Source organism: Equus przewalskii, chromosome 25 (assembly GCF_037783145.1).
Source record: "Equus przewalskii isolate Varuska chromosome 25, EquPr2, whole genome shotgun sequence".
Taxonomy (NCBI): domain Eukaryota; kingdom Metazoa; phylum Chordata; class Mammalia; order Perissodactyla; family Equidae; genus Equus; species Equus przewalskii.
The window spans coordinates 11887738-11900254 of NC_091855.1; the positions used below are offsets into that span (position 1 = coordinate 11887738).

At 40.7% G+C, this 12517-nt stretch overlaps 1 protein-coding gene across 6 annotated transcripts in view; it reads left to right on the forward strand.

Annotated features, from left to right (window-relative positions):
* FUT8 (fucosyltransferase 8) overlaps positions 1-1612 on the forward strand; it is a 275062-nt gene extending 273450 nt beyond the window's left edge. For all 6 annotated transcript variants that reach the window (XM_070594009.1, XM_070594008.1, XM_070594010.1 and 3 more), the window contains one exon: positions 617-1612. In XM_070594009.1, coding sequence (XP_070450110.1) covers positions 617-934 — 318 coding nt within the window. In that variant the 3' untranslated portion in view covers positions 935-1612. The remainder of the gene's footprint in view (positions 1-616) is intronic.
* Positions 1613-12517: the final 10905 nt, after the last annotated feature.

Genomic DNA, 12517 nt, shown 5'->3' on the forward strand with positions numbered 1-12517 from the left:
ATCTACACAGCACAGTTAAAACTCTTTAGGACAGAAATGGCAGATATTTTAGCCCACTTGCCAGTGCTAGTTGATTGTCAGTAATTACATGATTTTCTGTTGAGAAGAGTTCTGAGACCAGGTCCAAATGAGCAGAGAAGAGTATGCAATTGATTAGCACTGAATGAAGGAAAGGGAGCAGCAGCATTTCTGTAAAGTATTTATAATCCTACTCCTAAACCTTAAATTCTTCAAGGGCACAAGCTGTGTCTTACTCATTTTTTACCACCAGTGCCCAGTATGGAGTACTGTGTGGCTCTTAATGAATGTTTATTAAAATTAATGGATTAATATTCCTACAGTACTTTGCACTATTTATATTTTGTTTTTCTCCCAGAGACCTTACTTGTAATAATCTTCTGGTTTGTTTGTTTTTTTAAAACAAAAGATACAAGCACAAAGATAAAGAGCGACTTGTGCCATCATCTGAGAACAAATGGACAGAAAACTTGACTAGAATCCACTACTTCTCATACTCTCAGTCCTAGTCTAGCCCTAGTCTCTTTAGCCAGGGACTTTCAGAGTGGTATAAAGGAGATCTTACATATATTAACGTTTTTTTTCATCCTTTCCCAAGGTCTGTCGAGTTGCTTATGAAATCATGCAAACACTGCATCCTGATGCCTCTGCAAACTTCCATTCTTTGGATGACATCTACTATTTTGGGGGCCAAAATGCCCACAACCAGATTGCCATTTATCCTCACCAACCTCGAACTGCAGATGAAATCCCCATGGAACCTGGAGATATCATTGGTGTGGCTGGAAATCATTGGGATGGCTATTCTAAAGGTGTCAACAGAAAACTGGGAAGGACGGGGCTGTATCCCTCCTACAAAGTCCAAGAGAAGATAGAAACGGTCAAGTACCCCACATATCCTGAGGCTGAGAAATAAAGCTTAGATGGAAGAAAAGAACAACCAAACTCAGTTCAAACCATTTGAGCCAAACAATAGAAGAAGAAGGCCCTGACCTAACACATGCTTAAAATGAGTAGACACCCTCAGCACCAGGAGCAACTAGGAACTGACAGATGCCTCATTGGTGGAATTCCTCTTTAACAAGGGCTGCAATGCCCTCAAACCCATGCACAGTCCAATAATGTACTCACATATAACATGCAAACAGATTTTCTACTTTGCCCCTTCTTTCAAGATTATGTCCCCATGAAACAAACACTGCCACATTGTGTAATTTAAGTGACACAGACATTTTGTGTGAGACTTCAAACATGGTGCCTATATCCGAGAGACCTATGTGACCTAACGAGAAGACCCGCATAGCTCCCTGCTCTGGGGAGGTTGATTCTTAGCCAGTGGTGGTATTGTAACCGCTGAATTCACTCCAATCAACAGATTCAGAATGAGAATGGATGTTTTTGTCTGGTTTTTTTTTTTAAGTAATTGCATCAGTTCATCCACCTCATTATTAATAAGTGAAGGATACATCAAAAAATAAAATATTCACACTCCATTAGGAACTTTTGTAAAACAATGCCATGAACAGGTTCTTTAGTACTCAGTGTTTCTGGACATTTCTCTTTGATAACAAAAAATAAATTTTAAACAGAGGAATTTTGTAAAGTCTCTAGAATTTTATGTCGTCGGATGATGTGTTGGTCAGCTTTATAGTGGAAAAACTATGATAAAAAAAGGAGTTTTATAGTTTTTCTGCTTTATGTTTTTGTTATTGTTCCTGATTAAATGACTAATCGGATCTTAGCTCAAAGAGTCATTGGTCCGTTTTAACATTGAAAACTGAGTTTAGTTGGTGCATTTTACCAAGTCGCTAAGAACACTTTTGGGGAGCTGTTCTGCTCTTATTTTGGACACTGTGTATTTGTTTTAATTGAATTAAATAATCATACTCCTTGTCCCCAGACAAACAGTCACCTCCATTTCCAAAACTAGCAATTTCAGGCTTGTTGGTAACCTTTCTTATTGTGACTTTTGTCACTTTTTGTGAGTTGGGTCCTGTTGTTTAAGAACTGATTTGTGCCCTTTCCTATCGTGTCCTGCTTTTGAGAGTACCAGGAATCTTTGGGGTTCGGAAACTGACTCTGTTTCTCAAGTACATGTCTTAGTACATAGAATTTGATGAACAGGGAGAGGGGATCCAGAGTGAGACCCAAAATGGACTTGGGATTATCTCTTCCAAATACTTTCTTTCAGTAATTCCCTGTTAGAATCACTTCAGAAGATAAGACTTTGATGCTCTCTCTCCTTTCTCTCTGAACATCACTTTTCTCCTTAGGAAAACACTTTCTATATTCTGTAGCCTGCCTTCCTTAGATGCCTGGCAGGAGTATTTCATAGCATGTGTTCTACCTTCTGAAAGAAAAACTTGATCCATGTAGGAATCAATAGCAGGCCTAGTATTAAATATCGGGAATCCCAGACAGAAAAGCTCTGTCCTGTACGTCCTCGCTAAATGAAAATACCTGTATGCAAAAATCTTCCCACCAAACTTAGGTAAATTCTTTCTACCTCTCCATTCAAGTCTCCCGAAGTGCCAAAACTACCTACCTCGTATCAGTAAGCAATTTTCAACTTAGTTTTGGTACAAATAAAAGTCATTTGAAACAAAAACCTCCAACTGAGCAGAGATGCTTTTGCATTTGAGTTATTTTCTAATTCCCATCTCTCTTGTCATCGGAACATCGGTAGCTATGGGTTACTCATAGTAACAACATTTTGTTTCTCTCTTGAGATTTCCTGTTTCTATCCATTACAAGCATATTTTCCTTTACTTCGTTGACCATAGTTATAATAACTGCTTTAAAATCCTTTTCTGCTAAATCCAACATCTGAATCATCTCAGAGTTGGTCTCTGTTGTTTGTCTTTTCTCTCGAGAAAGAGTCATATTTTTCTAGTACTTCAAATGGTGAGTAATTTAGATTGTATCCTGAATATTGTAAATGTTTATGTTGTAGATTCGTTACACGCCTCTGAAGGGTGCTGATTTTTTTTGTTTGTGTTAGGAGGCATTTAACTTCATTCAACTCAAACTGTAAACTGTGTCTTGGGCAACAGCTCGTCTCAGTTCAGTTCTTTTATCTTTAGCTGGAGTCTCTCCCACACATGTCTGGTTCAGGGGTTAGCCGGAGATTTGGGTAGAGTTTATGCACTGAATTTGGGGTTCTCTTTCTTCTGAGATCCCACCCCAACTTTCCACCAGCTGTGGTTGCTCTGATTCTGTGGTTTCTTCTGATTCTTCAACTAGAAAGACTGCAGTTTTCCAGGAGCCAAAAAGCCATAAAAATGGGAAACTCACCATGTGCCATTCCCTTTCTCCAGGTTTCAACCTTTCTCCGGAATTTCCTTGCTTTTTTATTTTTTCCAGTGCCTTCAGGTAGTTTTTTGTATTTTGTCAGAGTTTATAGTTATTATCCATTGGAAGATCTGTTCAGTAGGTGCTTAAACTCTGCCATGCAGGAAGTGAAACTCTGAGGCAGAGACTTAAAATGAAAAAGCATGATGGGGGAGGGAGGAGCTTAGTCCTGTGACAGCCTCTGTTTAGACTCTAGCCTTAATAGCTAAGCAGCCAGTAGCTTCAAGCAGGAAGAAAGATGAAGAACTAACCAAATTCTTAAACCTGCAGGTGTGAAGGGCTAACAAATACTCCTGACCACATCTTCCTGAAAAGCTTTTTTGAGCCACTTTTTTGCAAATCATCATGTGCATGATGCTGATGTCTCCTGTACACGCTGCCATGTTGGAAGGGCTGACATTTCCTCACTACTGTTATACTTTTTCCATGAGGACCTGGTACTTAAAGACTCTATGGTTTTGAATTGAGTGACCAATGCTAGATTAGGAAGGCTTGAGTCTTTTCCTTGTTACAAGACTCATTTCTGAAAGAGCCAAATCTAGAACCAAATTATTCGCCTGGGCTCATTGACTGTCGATACCAGAATCCTGCATATTAATGACAAACCCATTACAAAAGGTCTTACCAAGGCTTTCCTGGTCCTACCGCTCAAGTCTGAGTTAGTGCTAAGCTGGCATGTAAGGACTTCCTGCCTGTTGTGAGAGGCCCCCCCAGCTCTAATCCAAGGTTTCTTTGTGTCCCAAATGAATAAGAGAGTAGTTGCTTTCATCTCTGAGCTTTGCTTTTTTCTATTATGTAGAGCCTAGCCTGTTTCCTGGGTTCCCTCTTAAGAAAGTTGAGAACGTGAACAGCCTCAGCTTCTGAGGGGTTGAGGGTTAACAGAGAAAGCACATTTAAAAAGCTATCTCATAGAGTGATTATTATCATCATTTGGTTCTGAGAGAATACAATCACTGTATATTCGGTAAGTAGGGAAAGTATTGGAGTCTAAATGGTATCTCTAGGGGCCGGCCCCGTGGCCAAGTGGTTAAGTTCGCGTGCTCCGCTGCAGGCAGCCCAGTGTTTCGTTGGCACTGCTCGTCAAACCACGCTGAGGCGGCGTCCCACATGCCACAACTAGAAGGACTCACAACTAAAAATATACAACTATGTACCGGGGGGCTTTGGGGAGAAAAAGGAAAAAAATAAAATCTTTAAATGGTATCTCTAGAAGATCTCCTCTGCCTCAGTGAGAATAACTCTCTTACTTGAGGGGCAATGGACAAGTCTGCTTGGACCATTGTCAGCTGCCTGATATTTTATTTGTGCTCCCAAGAGGCTGTGCCATAGCCAGGATCGATAGATGTGTACAGAATAGATGTGTGGCTTTGGGATTGATGAATTTGGGAACTTAGCTATAACACTAATTTATGCCAGATACAGACTCTAGGGAATTTTAAAAATGCAGTGCCCAGAGGGAAGCACAAAGGAGAATTTGCCTCTATGCTTCCTGGTTCCTGGCAGCGGTCCTCCTCATGGAGTCATGGAGGAGCTGTTCCAGGATCGTTGGCAGGGCAGAGGCAGGCCTTGGTAAGTTCTTTGGCTTCAACTGTCATTGACGTGCATGTTTGAGCACTTACGCTTTGGGAGTGCGTTCATTTTTTGCAAGTCAGAATCTCTGACTGAGTACCTGCTCAGCTATTCAGCCTTGCCATCTCCGCTTCAGTCCAGTTGCCACTTGCTTTCTCCTCTCCTTATCCTTAAATAAGACTACCTTGATTTTGTATTCTTAGCACCTTTATGGAGAATGATCTCATGTGAATGGTTGCCTTGTTACTATTCCATTCCTCATGCAGTTCCTATGCTAATGACTTACAGACTATAGTTTTGTCATTGGCATCTCCAAGGTATAAAGGGAACCAAGTATCCCCTTGGACAGTTTTAAGTAAGATATTCCTGGACCTGAGGTATAATGAAGCTATGATACCATGTATTAGTGTCTTAGTGGCCATGTAAGCTAAAGATTTCAAAGATTTTCACAAATCAATGTCACTACACTCAAGGGGAGTGTGGCCGGGGTATCCTTTGTGTAAAACTGTAAATCTGGGCAGAGCCTGCACTTTTTTAAAAGCAATATATTGAAGGCCATGGCCATAACTATGTGATGTTTTGGGAAGAGCACCGGGAAGAGAGTTCAGCGCTCCTAATGACCTCCTGTCATCAGTAAGTGTTCTCTATAACCTCTCCTCCCACATCAGTGTCCGTGGAGGCTGTTGTTCACTGCCTGTGTGGCTAAAGAAAAGGCCATTAACAAAGTAGAAAGCAGCATGTTTGTTTAGAACCCAGCTGGGTGTGAGAGCATCTGTGGAGGCTGGGAATGTGCCGTACTTTGTACAGAGAGCACAAATAGTTTAGACTGTGGGTGTGGTCAGCAGCCTGAGGAATGCTGGGACTCTTGAGTTTCTGGTTAGTCTTAACTTCCCTAGTAGATTGCAGCCCCTAGGAATTTCTGGCCCAGCGAACAAAACGGAGGGTAGTGGGTGCAAAGGCAGAAGACCTAGTTCTCAGTGTTGTTTCTCCTTGTCATAGTGCCCACAAGCAGGTAATGTCCCTGTATCTCAGCTTCTCCAGGGGAAAAGTCAACAGTACTCACTGAAGATCACTGAACTGGGATTCACAGCACCTGGCCTTCTGATTTTGACTCTGCCGTTAAACGTAGACAGGTCAAATAGTTTTTCAAAGCTGCATTGTCTTCATCTGTGGAATGAAGTGGAAGAGTTTACAAATGTTAGTGTCCGATTGGGTTCCACATGTCTAAAGAGGGTAGCTGCTACTCAGCTTTAGCTTATTATTGTCCTAAGGACATTAATGTGGCCAGATCTTTGTTTTCCAAGAGAAGCAAAATCTATTTTTTATGCAAAATCTTCAGATTTTTAAATATTAGCAGCTAATTCAAAAGATATATAAAACACTAAGGAGGGCAAATATGACCTCTGTGGCTGGCTGCTTTTGGTCCATGGTCCATTAGTTTACAACCTCTGGACTCAGATGTAGGTTCTTTTCTAACTTTAGGATTCTGTCTCTGGAAAGGATTGGTAAGATGGGTAACAGCTGTCCACTGCCTTCAGGTTCCATTGCTGCACATGTCCCAATTCTTTGGAAATGTCTGCTTGGCTGACTCTCATTTTGGGCTCAGAAGTAACTTTGTATGCTAAAGAACAGCTGTGCTGTAATCCTGGGCACCTCTCAGACTTGCCCTTGAGGATCCAAGGCTGCTCTGTTTTACTGCCCTGACCACTGATCTTGATATCCTATGATCAGGCTCACAGATTGGTGATGACTCAACAGGCCACAAACGAGGTACCGCCTTAGGGAGTTCCTGCTGTGTTTCTCCATTACACCCAAATATCAAGATATCAGAGTATACTTCTAGTCTCTGGTTCTCAGTGTAGAGAGAGAGATCAGGACTCTTGGTAGTCTTTAAGAAAGCCTAGTGAACTAGGAAGTGCTGACTGATTGAAGGTGAGCAGATATTTCTATTTTTAAAAACCAGAAGAAGATAGTCAACATATAGAATGATAAATTTGACAAATCAGAGTAAGGTTTTAGACTAGATTATTAAGAAGTTAACAGTGATAACTATGTAAGAACCAGACATACCAAACTAATCTTATTTCTCATTTTTGTATGGCTTCAGAGTAATGAGAATTACAATAATGGCTAACATTTATCGAGCACTTTCTACGTACCTGGGGTTTTTCTAAGCACTTTACCTAGGTTAATTATAACTACCATATTCATAGGGTAGGTACTATCATTACCTCCATTTTATTGACTGGGAAACTGAAGCACAGAAGTTTTATGTAATTTGCCTATTGTGATAGAGGGTGGTAAAGCCAGGATTCTAATGCAGACTGCCTGGCTTTTAACCACGTCAGAGAATACACTGTCTCTGCATACTGCCTCTAGGATTTCAGCATGGCGTTAACTATGTTATTATAGACAAGACAGAGTGACTGAGGCTGCATGAACATAAAGTAGTTGTATTAAGAATTAGCTGTATTTATTTGAAAGGTTTGATCAACTCAGGTCTCTGCTGGTTTGCCGTAGAGCTCTATCCTGACTTACTCACAAAGTTTATTAACGCTTTGAAAAAGGACGTTGATGGGAACAATATGATGTAGTAGTTATGAGTTCTCTTGTCAGTCTGCTTGGGTTCAAATCCTGGGCCCTGTACCTATTGGCACTGTGACCTTGAGCAAGTAACTTAACCTTTCTGTACCTTCATTTACCCATCAATTAAATGAAAATAATAATAGTAACTACTTCATAAAGTTTTGTGAGGGTTAAATAAGTTAACATATGAAAATCTCTTAGCCCAGTACGTGGCACAAAGCTCAACAAATGTAAGTTATGATGATGATTGCATCGTAATCAAATTTTTTAGTGACTAAAAGCTGTGATAATAGTAACTTACATTGTTGGAGAGAATTAAGATCCCTAAAAGTTGCTTAAAAATTGAAATGAAAGGTCAAACCTAGCATATGCTCAGGGCTGAGAATCACTGCATTAGCTAATGAACACTAGAGCACTCACACACTGTACAGCTTGCAAGTGTAGTTTGTTCTTAAATCCACAAGGCCAGCTACGCCGCAGGTCAGCCTGTGGGAGATGTAACTGAAGACTTAGAGAATTTAGTTGCCCATAAACTCAGTCTTTGCATTAGTATGCTGTGACTCCCCGTCCCACTCTGCCCTACCCCTCAGAAACAGAAGTCTCCAGACAGGGAAGGTGTTGGACTGTTGAATCTCACCTTGAATCCTGTGTTTGGTCTTCTGTGATAGCATCTTCCGATACTGGTGAGAGTACTATGTGAAGAAGCAAGTAGTGTTCTTTTATGTGACTGCAGTGTGCGGAAGCAGCAACAATGAGAGTAAGTTTATCAGCATATAAAAGAACTTCCTAATAAATTGTGTTGTTGATGACGCAAACTAATTTAGGTGACAGCTTCCTGTCCTTGCAGAGATGCCCAAGCTGAATTGGATGTAACCGCATGTAACACATAACAGGAGTTAGATAACCTCCAAGTACCCTTCTAGCCTTAAATTTCTGACAGGGTCGTGGGTTTATGGTCATGTTGTAGAGACTGAAATTCCAGCAAGCTTATAAGTGGTGCCAACCTGAAGTTGCCTGGATTAGAAGCCCGGATAGCTTGATCTGGTAGCAAGAGGAGCAAGGACCTGTTTGCTAGACCCGGTGACTAGGTCTTTTTCTAGATCTCGATTACAATCCAGTAATTTAATTTCTTGTCTAATGTAACAGGCTTTGTAAACCTACCTGTTTAAATTTGGAAATTATTCTTCTGTTTGTTTTCTTTCCCACCTTTGTTTCTTGGTGTAGTTTCTTTCATAGAATTACAGCTTTGTTTTCATCTAAACTAAGAGAAGAGAAATTTGTAGAGACAAAGGCCAGGAGAACTGAGGAGTCAGAGTTCCTTTGGAGGCCGAGAGTGTCTACACTGGATCTGACCCTTCCTTCCCATTCAAAAAATAAAACTAAGTGTCAGTCCCTTCTCATCGATTTCATTATTTTTAAAGTAATATCCATAAACATTGGAAATTGTTTGCAGACATACATCACAATTGATCACCGCACACTGGTGGGTCACCACGCCAAGAATGAGAATATTTGATGCGTGTTAAGGTTAAAGAACAAGGGGTTTGAAATCAGATAGCTCTAGTTTCAAGTTTTGGCTTCACGCCTGCTGAGCATCAACAGGTTCGATCTACCTGAAGTGATGCTCTTTCAAGAAATTCTTATTGATAATTCAAATAACCAGAATCCTCTGTCAGTAACTGCAAGCTATAGCCTACTGCCTCTTTTTGTAAATAGGGGTTTATTGGAACAGCCATGCCCGTTCACTTACATATTGTCTATGGCTGCTTTCAGGCTACAACAGAAAAGTTGAGTAGTTGTGACAAAGACTGACTGTGTGGTCCACAAGGCCTAAAATATTTACTGTCTGGCTGTTACAGAAGAAGTTTGCTGACCCTTGCTATAAATAGTCCTATCTTTTATATTCAAATTGATGAAAGGGGCTCAACATCCCAAAATATTGTTTGAATCATCAGAAAAAAATTTGGTTGTGGTGGTAGTACTGTATTAGGACCTCTGCTAATCTATATGGTGCCTTTGTGCAAATTGGATAAAGGTGATCCTTTAGATAATTATTGTAATATACTTATTTTTATAACAAAACCCCTCCTGCCATCTGCCAGAAAATCACTTCATAAACATACAAATCTACAATGTCTGCAGTATGAATTGCATGCCCCAGGGGAGTAGTGTGAGCTGGTAAAAAGAAGACTGCTTGGAGTCGGCAGACCTGGGTTCGACTCCCAGCTCTGAAACTAGCTGCTGATGTCTTGGGCAAGTCAAGTAATCTGTCTAGGCCTCAGTTTTCTTACCTTTAAAACAGAGAGAGTTTATAGTTGTTGTTTTGAGAAATGAAATAAGGTAATAGACATAAAATTGCTTTGTAAAGCCTTCCAGCTCTGTAAAATCAATCTCCAGTCATGTTTTGGAAGCTTCTGTAGTTTTAGAACTGCAATAGGTCCTGAAGAGAATAAAGTCAATTTAAAGAGCTTACTGTCTAACCGTAAAGTTATGCAAATATGAACTGCACTGGAAAGTTACAATCTAACATGAAAAGTTATGTGCATTTGAACTAATTAGAGCACTAGCTATGCTGGTTCGCATTTACTGACCTGCTATATGCCACACATTGTACTAAGCCCTTAGCATGTGTAACCTTCACATCAGCCGTGTGAGGTGGGTGTTATTATCCCCATCTTTACAGACGGAGAAAAATAATAACTGGCATTTATTATTCGTATACTATGTTCTAGACACTAAGTGCTTTACATATTTTAACTCATTTCATCCTTACAATACCCATGAAATGTGTGCTATTTTTATTCCCATTTTTCATATGAGGAAATTTATTCAGAGATTAAATCAGTGCTTTCCAGTCTTTTTCACATGATGGCACACATAGAAATTTCTCAATTTGTTTGGCATCCTGGGATAAATTAGAGGGTGTTGGAGCATCTATATGGGGCTAGGTGAAAAATTGAGTACATCTATATTAATTGATTAACTGAGATGATTCAGCGGAGGATCGGGAAAGGTATACGTGATGTGGTCATCCTAGGCTGCTCTCTGGCACTGGGCACTAGGTGTGAAGTATGCAACAAAGCAGCAATTACTACCTTCAAGAAATTTCTCTGGGAGCCATACAATAATGTTCAAATGTAACTTCAACTGTTATACAATTGTTGAATAGTTATAAAAATTGCTTTAATTTCAACTCATAGCATTTTATTTTGCTCCTGCAACTTATTCATGCTTGACAAGGTCTGAGATAAATTACTTGCAAGGCAAGAACCAAGACTTGAATCCAGGACTGTCTGACTCTTAAGTCTGTTCTTCTAGCTTCCATACGATCTTGCCCTTCTATGGTGAAGAGCCAAGCTGTACAACCCAGACTCTATTAATCCTTAGAGTGTTGGATTATTTGAAGTTTGATCATCCAGGTTCACTCTAAAGGTGAATTTATTATTAACCATGGTCTTCAGTTAACCTTGTTCCCCTACCCCATTCCCCAGCAGTTTTAGAACTAGCATTCCATACTCATTTCTCTTCACTCTCTACCCATATCCATAGTAGAAAATAGATGGGCAGAGAGAAAAGTGAAGATGCTGTGCGTTGATAGGCAGCAGTCTGCCCCTGTGCTCTGGAGAGTCCTGCTTGGGCTCACTCTCTCTTTGGGCCTCTGCTTGCTTGCATCCACCAGAAGGTGAGTCCTAGCAGAGTGTCCATTCCCAGCTCAGCCTGCTGTGCTCACACAGAGATGCTGGATTTTAGTAAATGGCCACTGAAGCTATCACTTACCCAGTCCCTAAATGCAGGAGGAACACTAGATGTGATTCTCTTTGCCTGCTGTGCTTCACAAGGTAAAACTCTGAGCAGAAACTATGGACCCAGGTGTGCTTCAGAGAACCCAGCATCTCATGCAGGTAAATATTCTGTGACTGAAGTTGATGCTGCAATTATATATACACACACGAGGGCACATTCTTTCAATACAGAGCTTGATGTTGCATGTGTGTTTTACATGATGATGGTTTGTCTAATTTCCAAGCCTACTTGCATTTGAATTTCATTCTCCAGGCTTCTGCAGGGTGAGCAGAACTGAAGAAGGCGGAAGATACAGATGGTATTTTATTCCTGGCTTTGTCTGGCATGCTGAATGATCGGTGTGCTGACAGTGATATGTGGCAGGACATCTGGGGCAAGGTTAGTGACCCATTAAGGTGTCCTGAGCTCCGATTAGAGAGACCTTGGAGCCAGCAGAGCTGTCAACACTCAGTTTCTTTTTGATTAAGATTCTGCCTCTTAACCCCTGGAGGCCACTTATCCTTTCCACCTCCAAGAAAAACAGACTTAAAGCCTGAGGTCACTGCTTAGTAGAAGCCCCAGGAGCTGACTTGGCCAGAAAGGGCCTCTCTTAGCCTCTCTCAGCAGCCTTTCCATTATCAGACTCTTCTACTGACAGACGAGCTCGTGCCATGTGATATACAGAGCTCCTAAGCTAAAATGGCTATGAGAGGAGCAGCTTCTCAAGGAAAACTGAAGATGCTTACGGACACCCCTGTGAGGTAGAAGGGCCAGAGGAAAATAAGGTTATTAATTATTGTGGTCTCTTTGGCTGTTTCAAGGGTGCTTTTGTTTTTTTGTTTTGTTTTGGTTTTGGCCCATACTGGAGTATGTAGCTTCCCAAATAAGAGGGTTCTGTTTTCTCATTGTGATTCGATCCAGCTTATCTCAATCAACTAGCCTGTAAGCTCTTCACTCAGCTGAGCTCCTTAAAGACAAAAATTGCATCTTATTCATCATTGTATTCCTAGTGCGTGCACAGTGACTGGCATATTTCAAGTGCTTGAAAATGTACTGTGCTGAAATAAGTATGGATTTAACAATACCATATCTTGGTTTTTCTTTTAAGTAATAGGGTAGGAAAGGAGACTTGGGTGGAAGTATAGATGAAACAAGATTGACCATGAGATGAAACTGTTTAAGCTGAGTGATGTATCATGGGAGTTTGTTA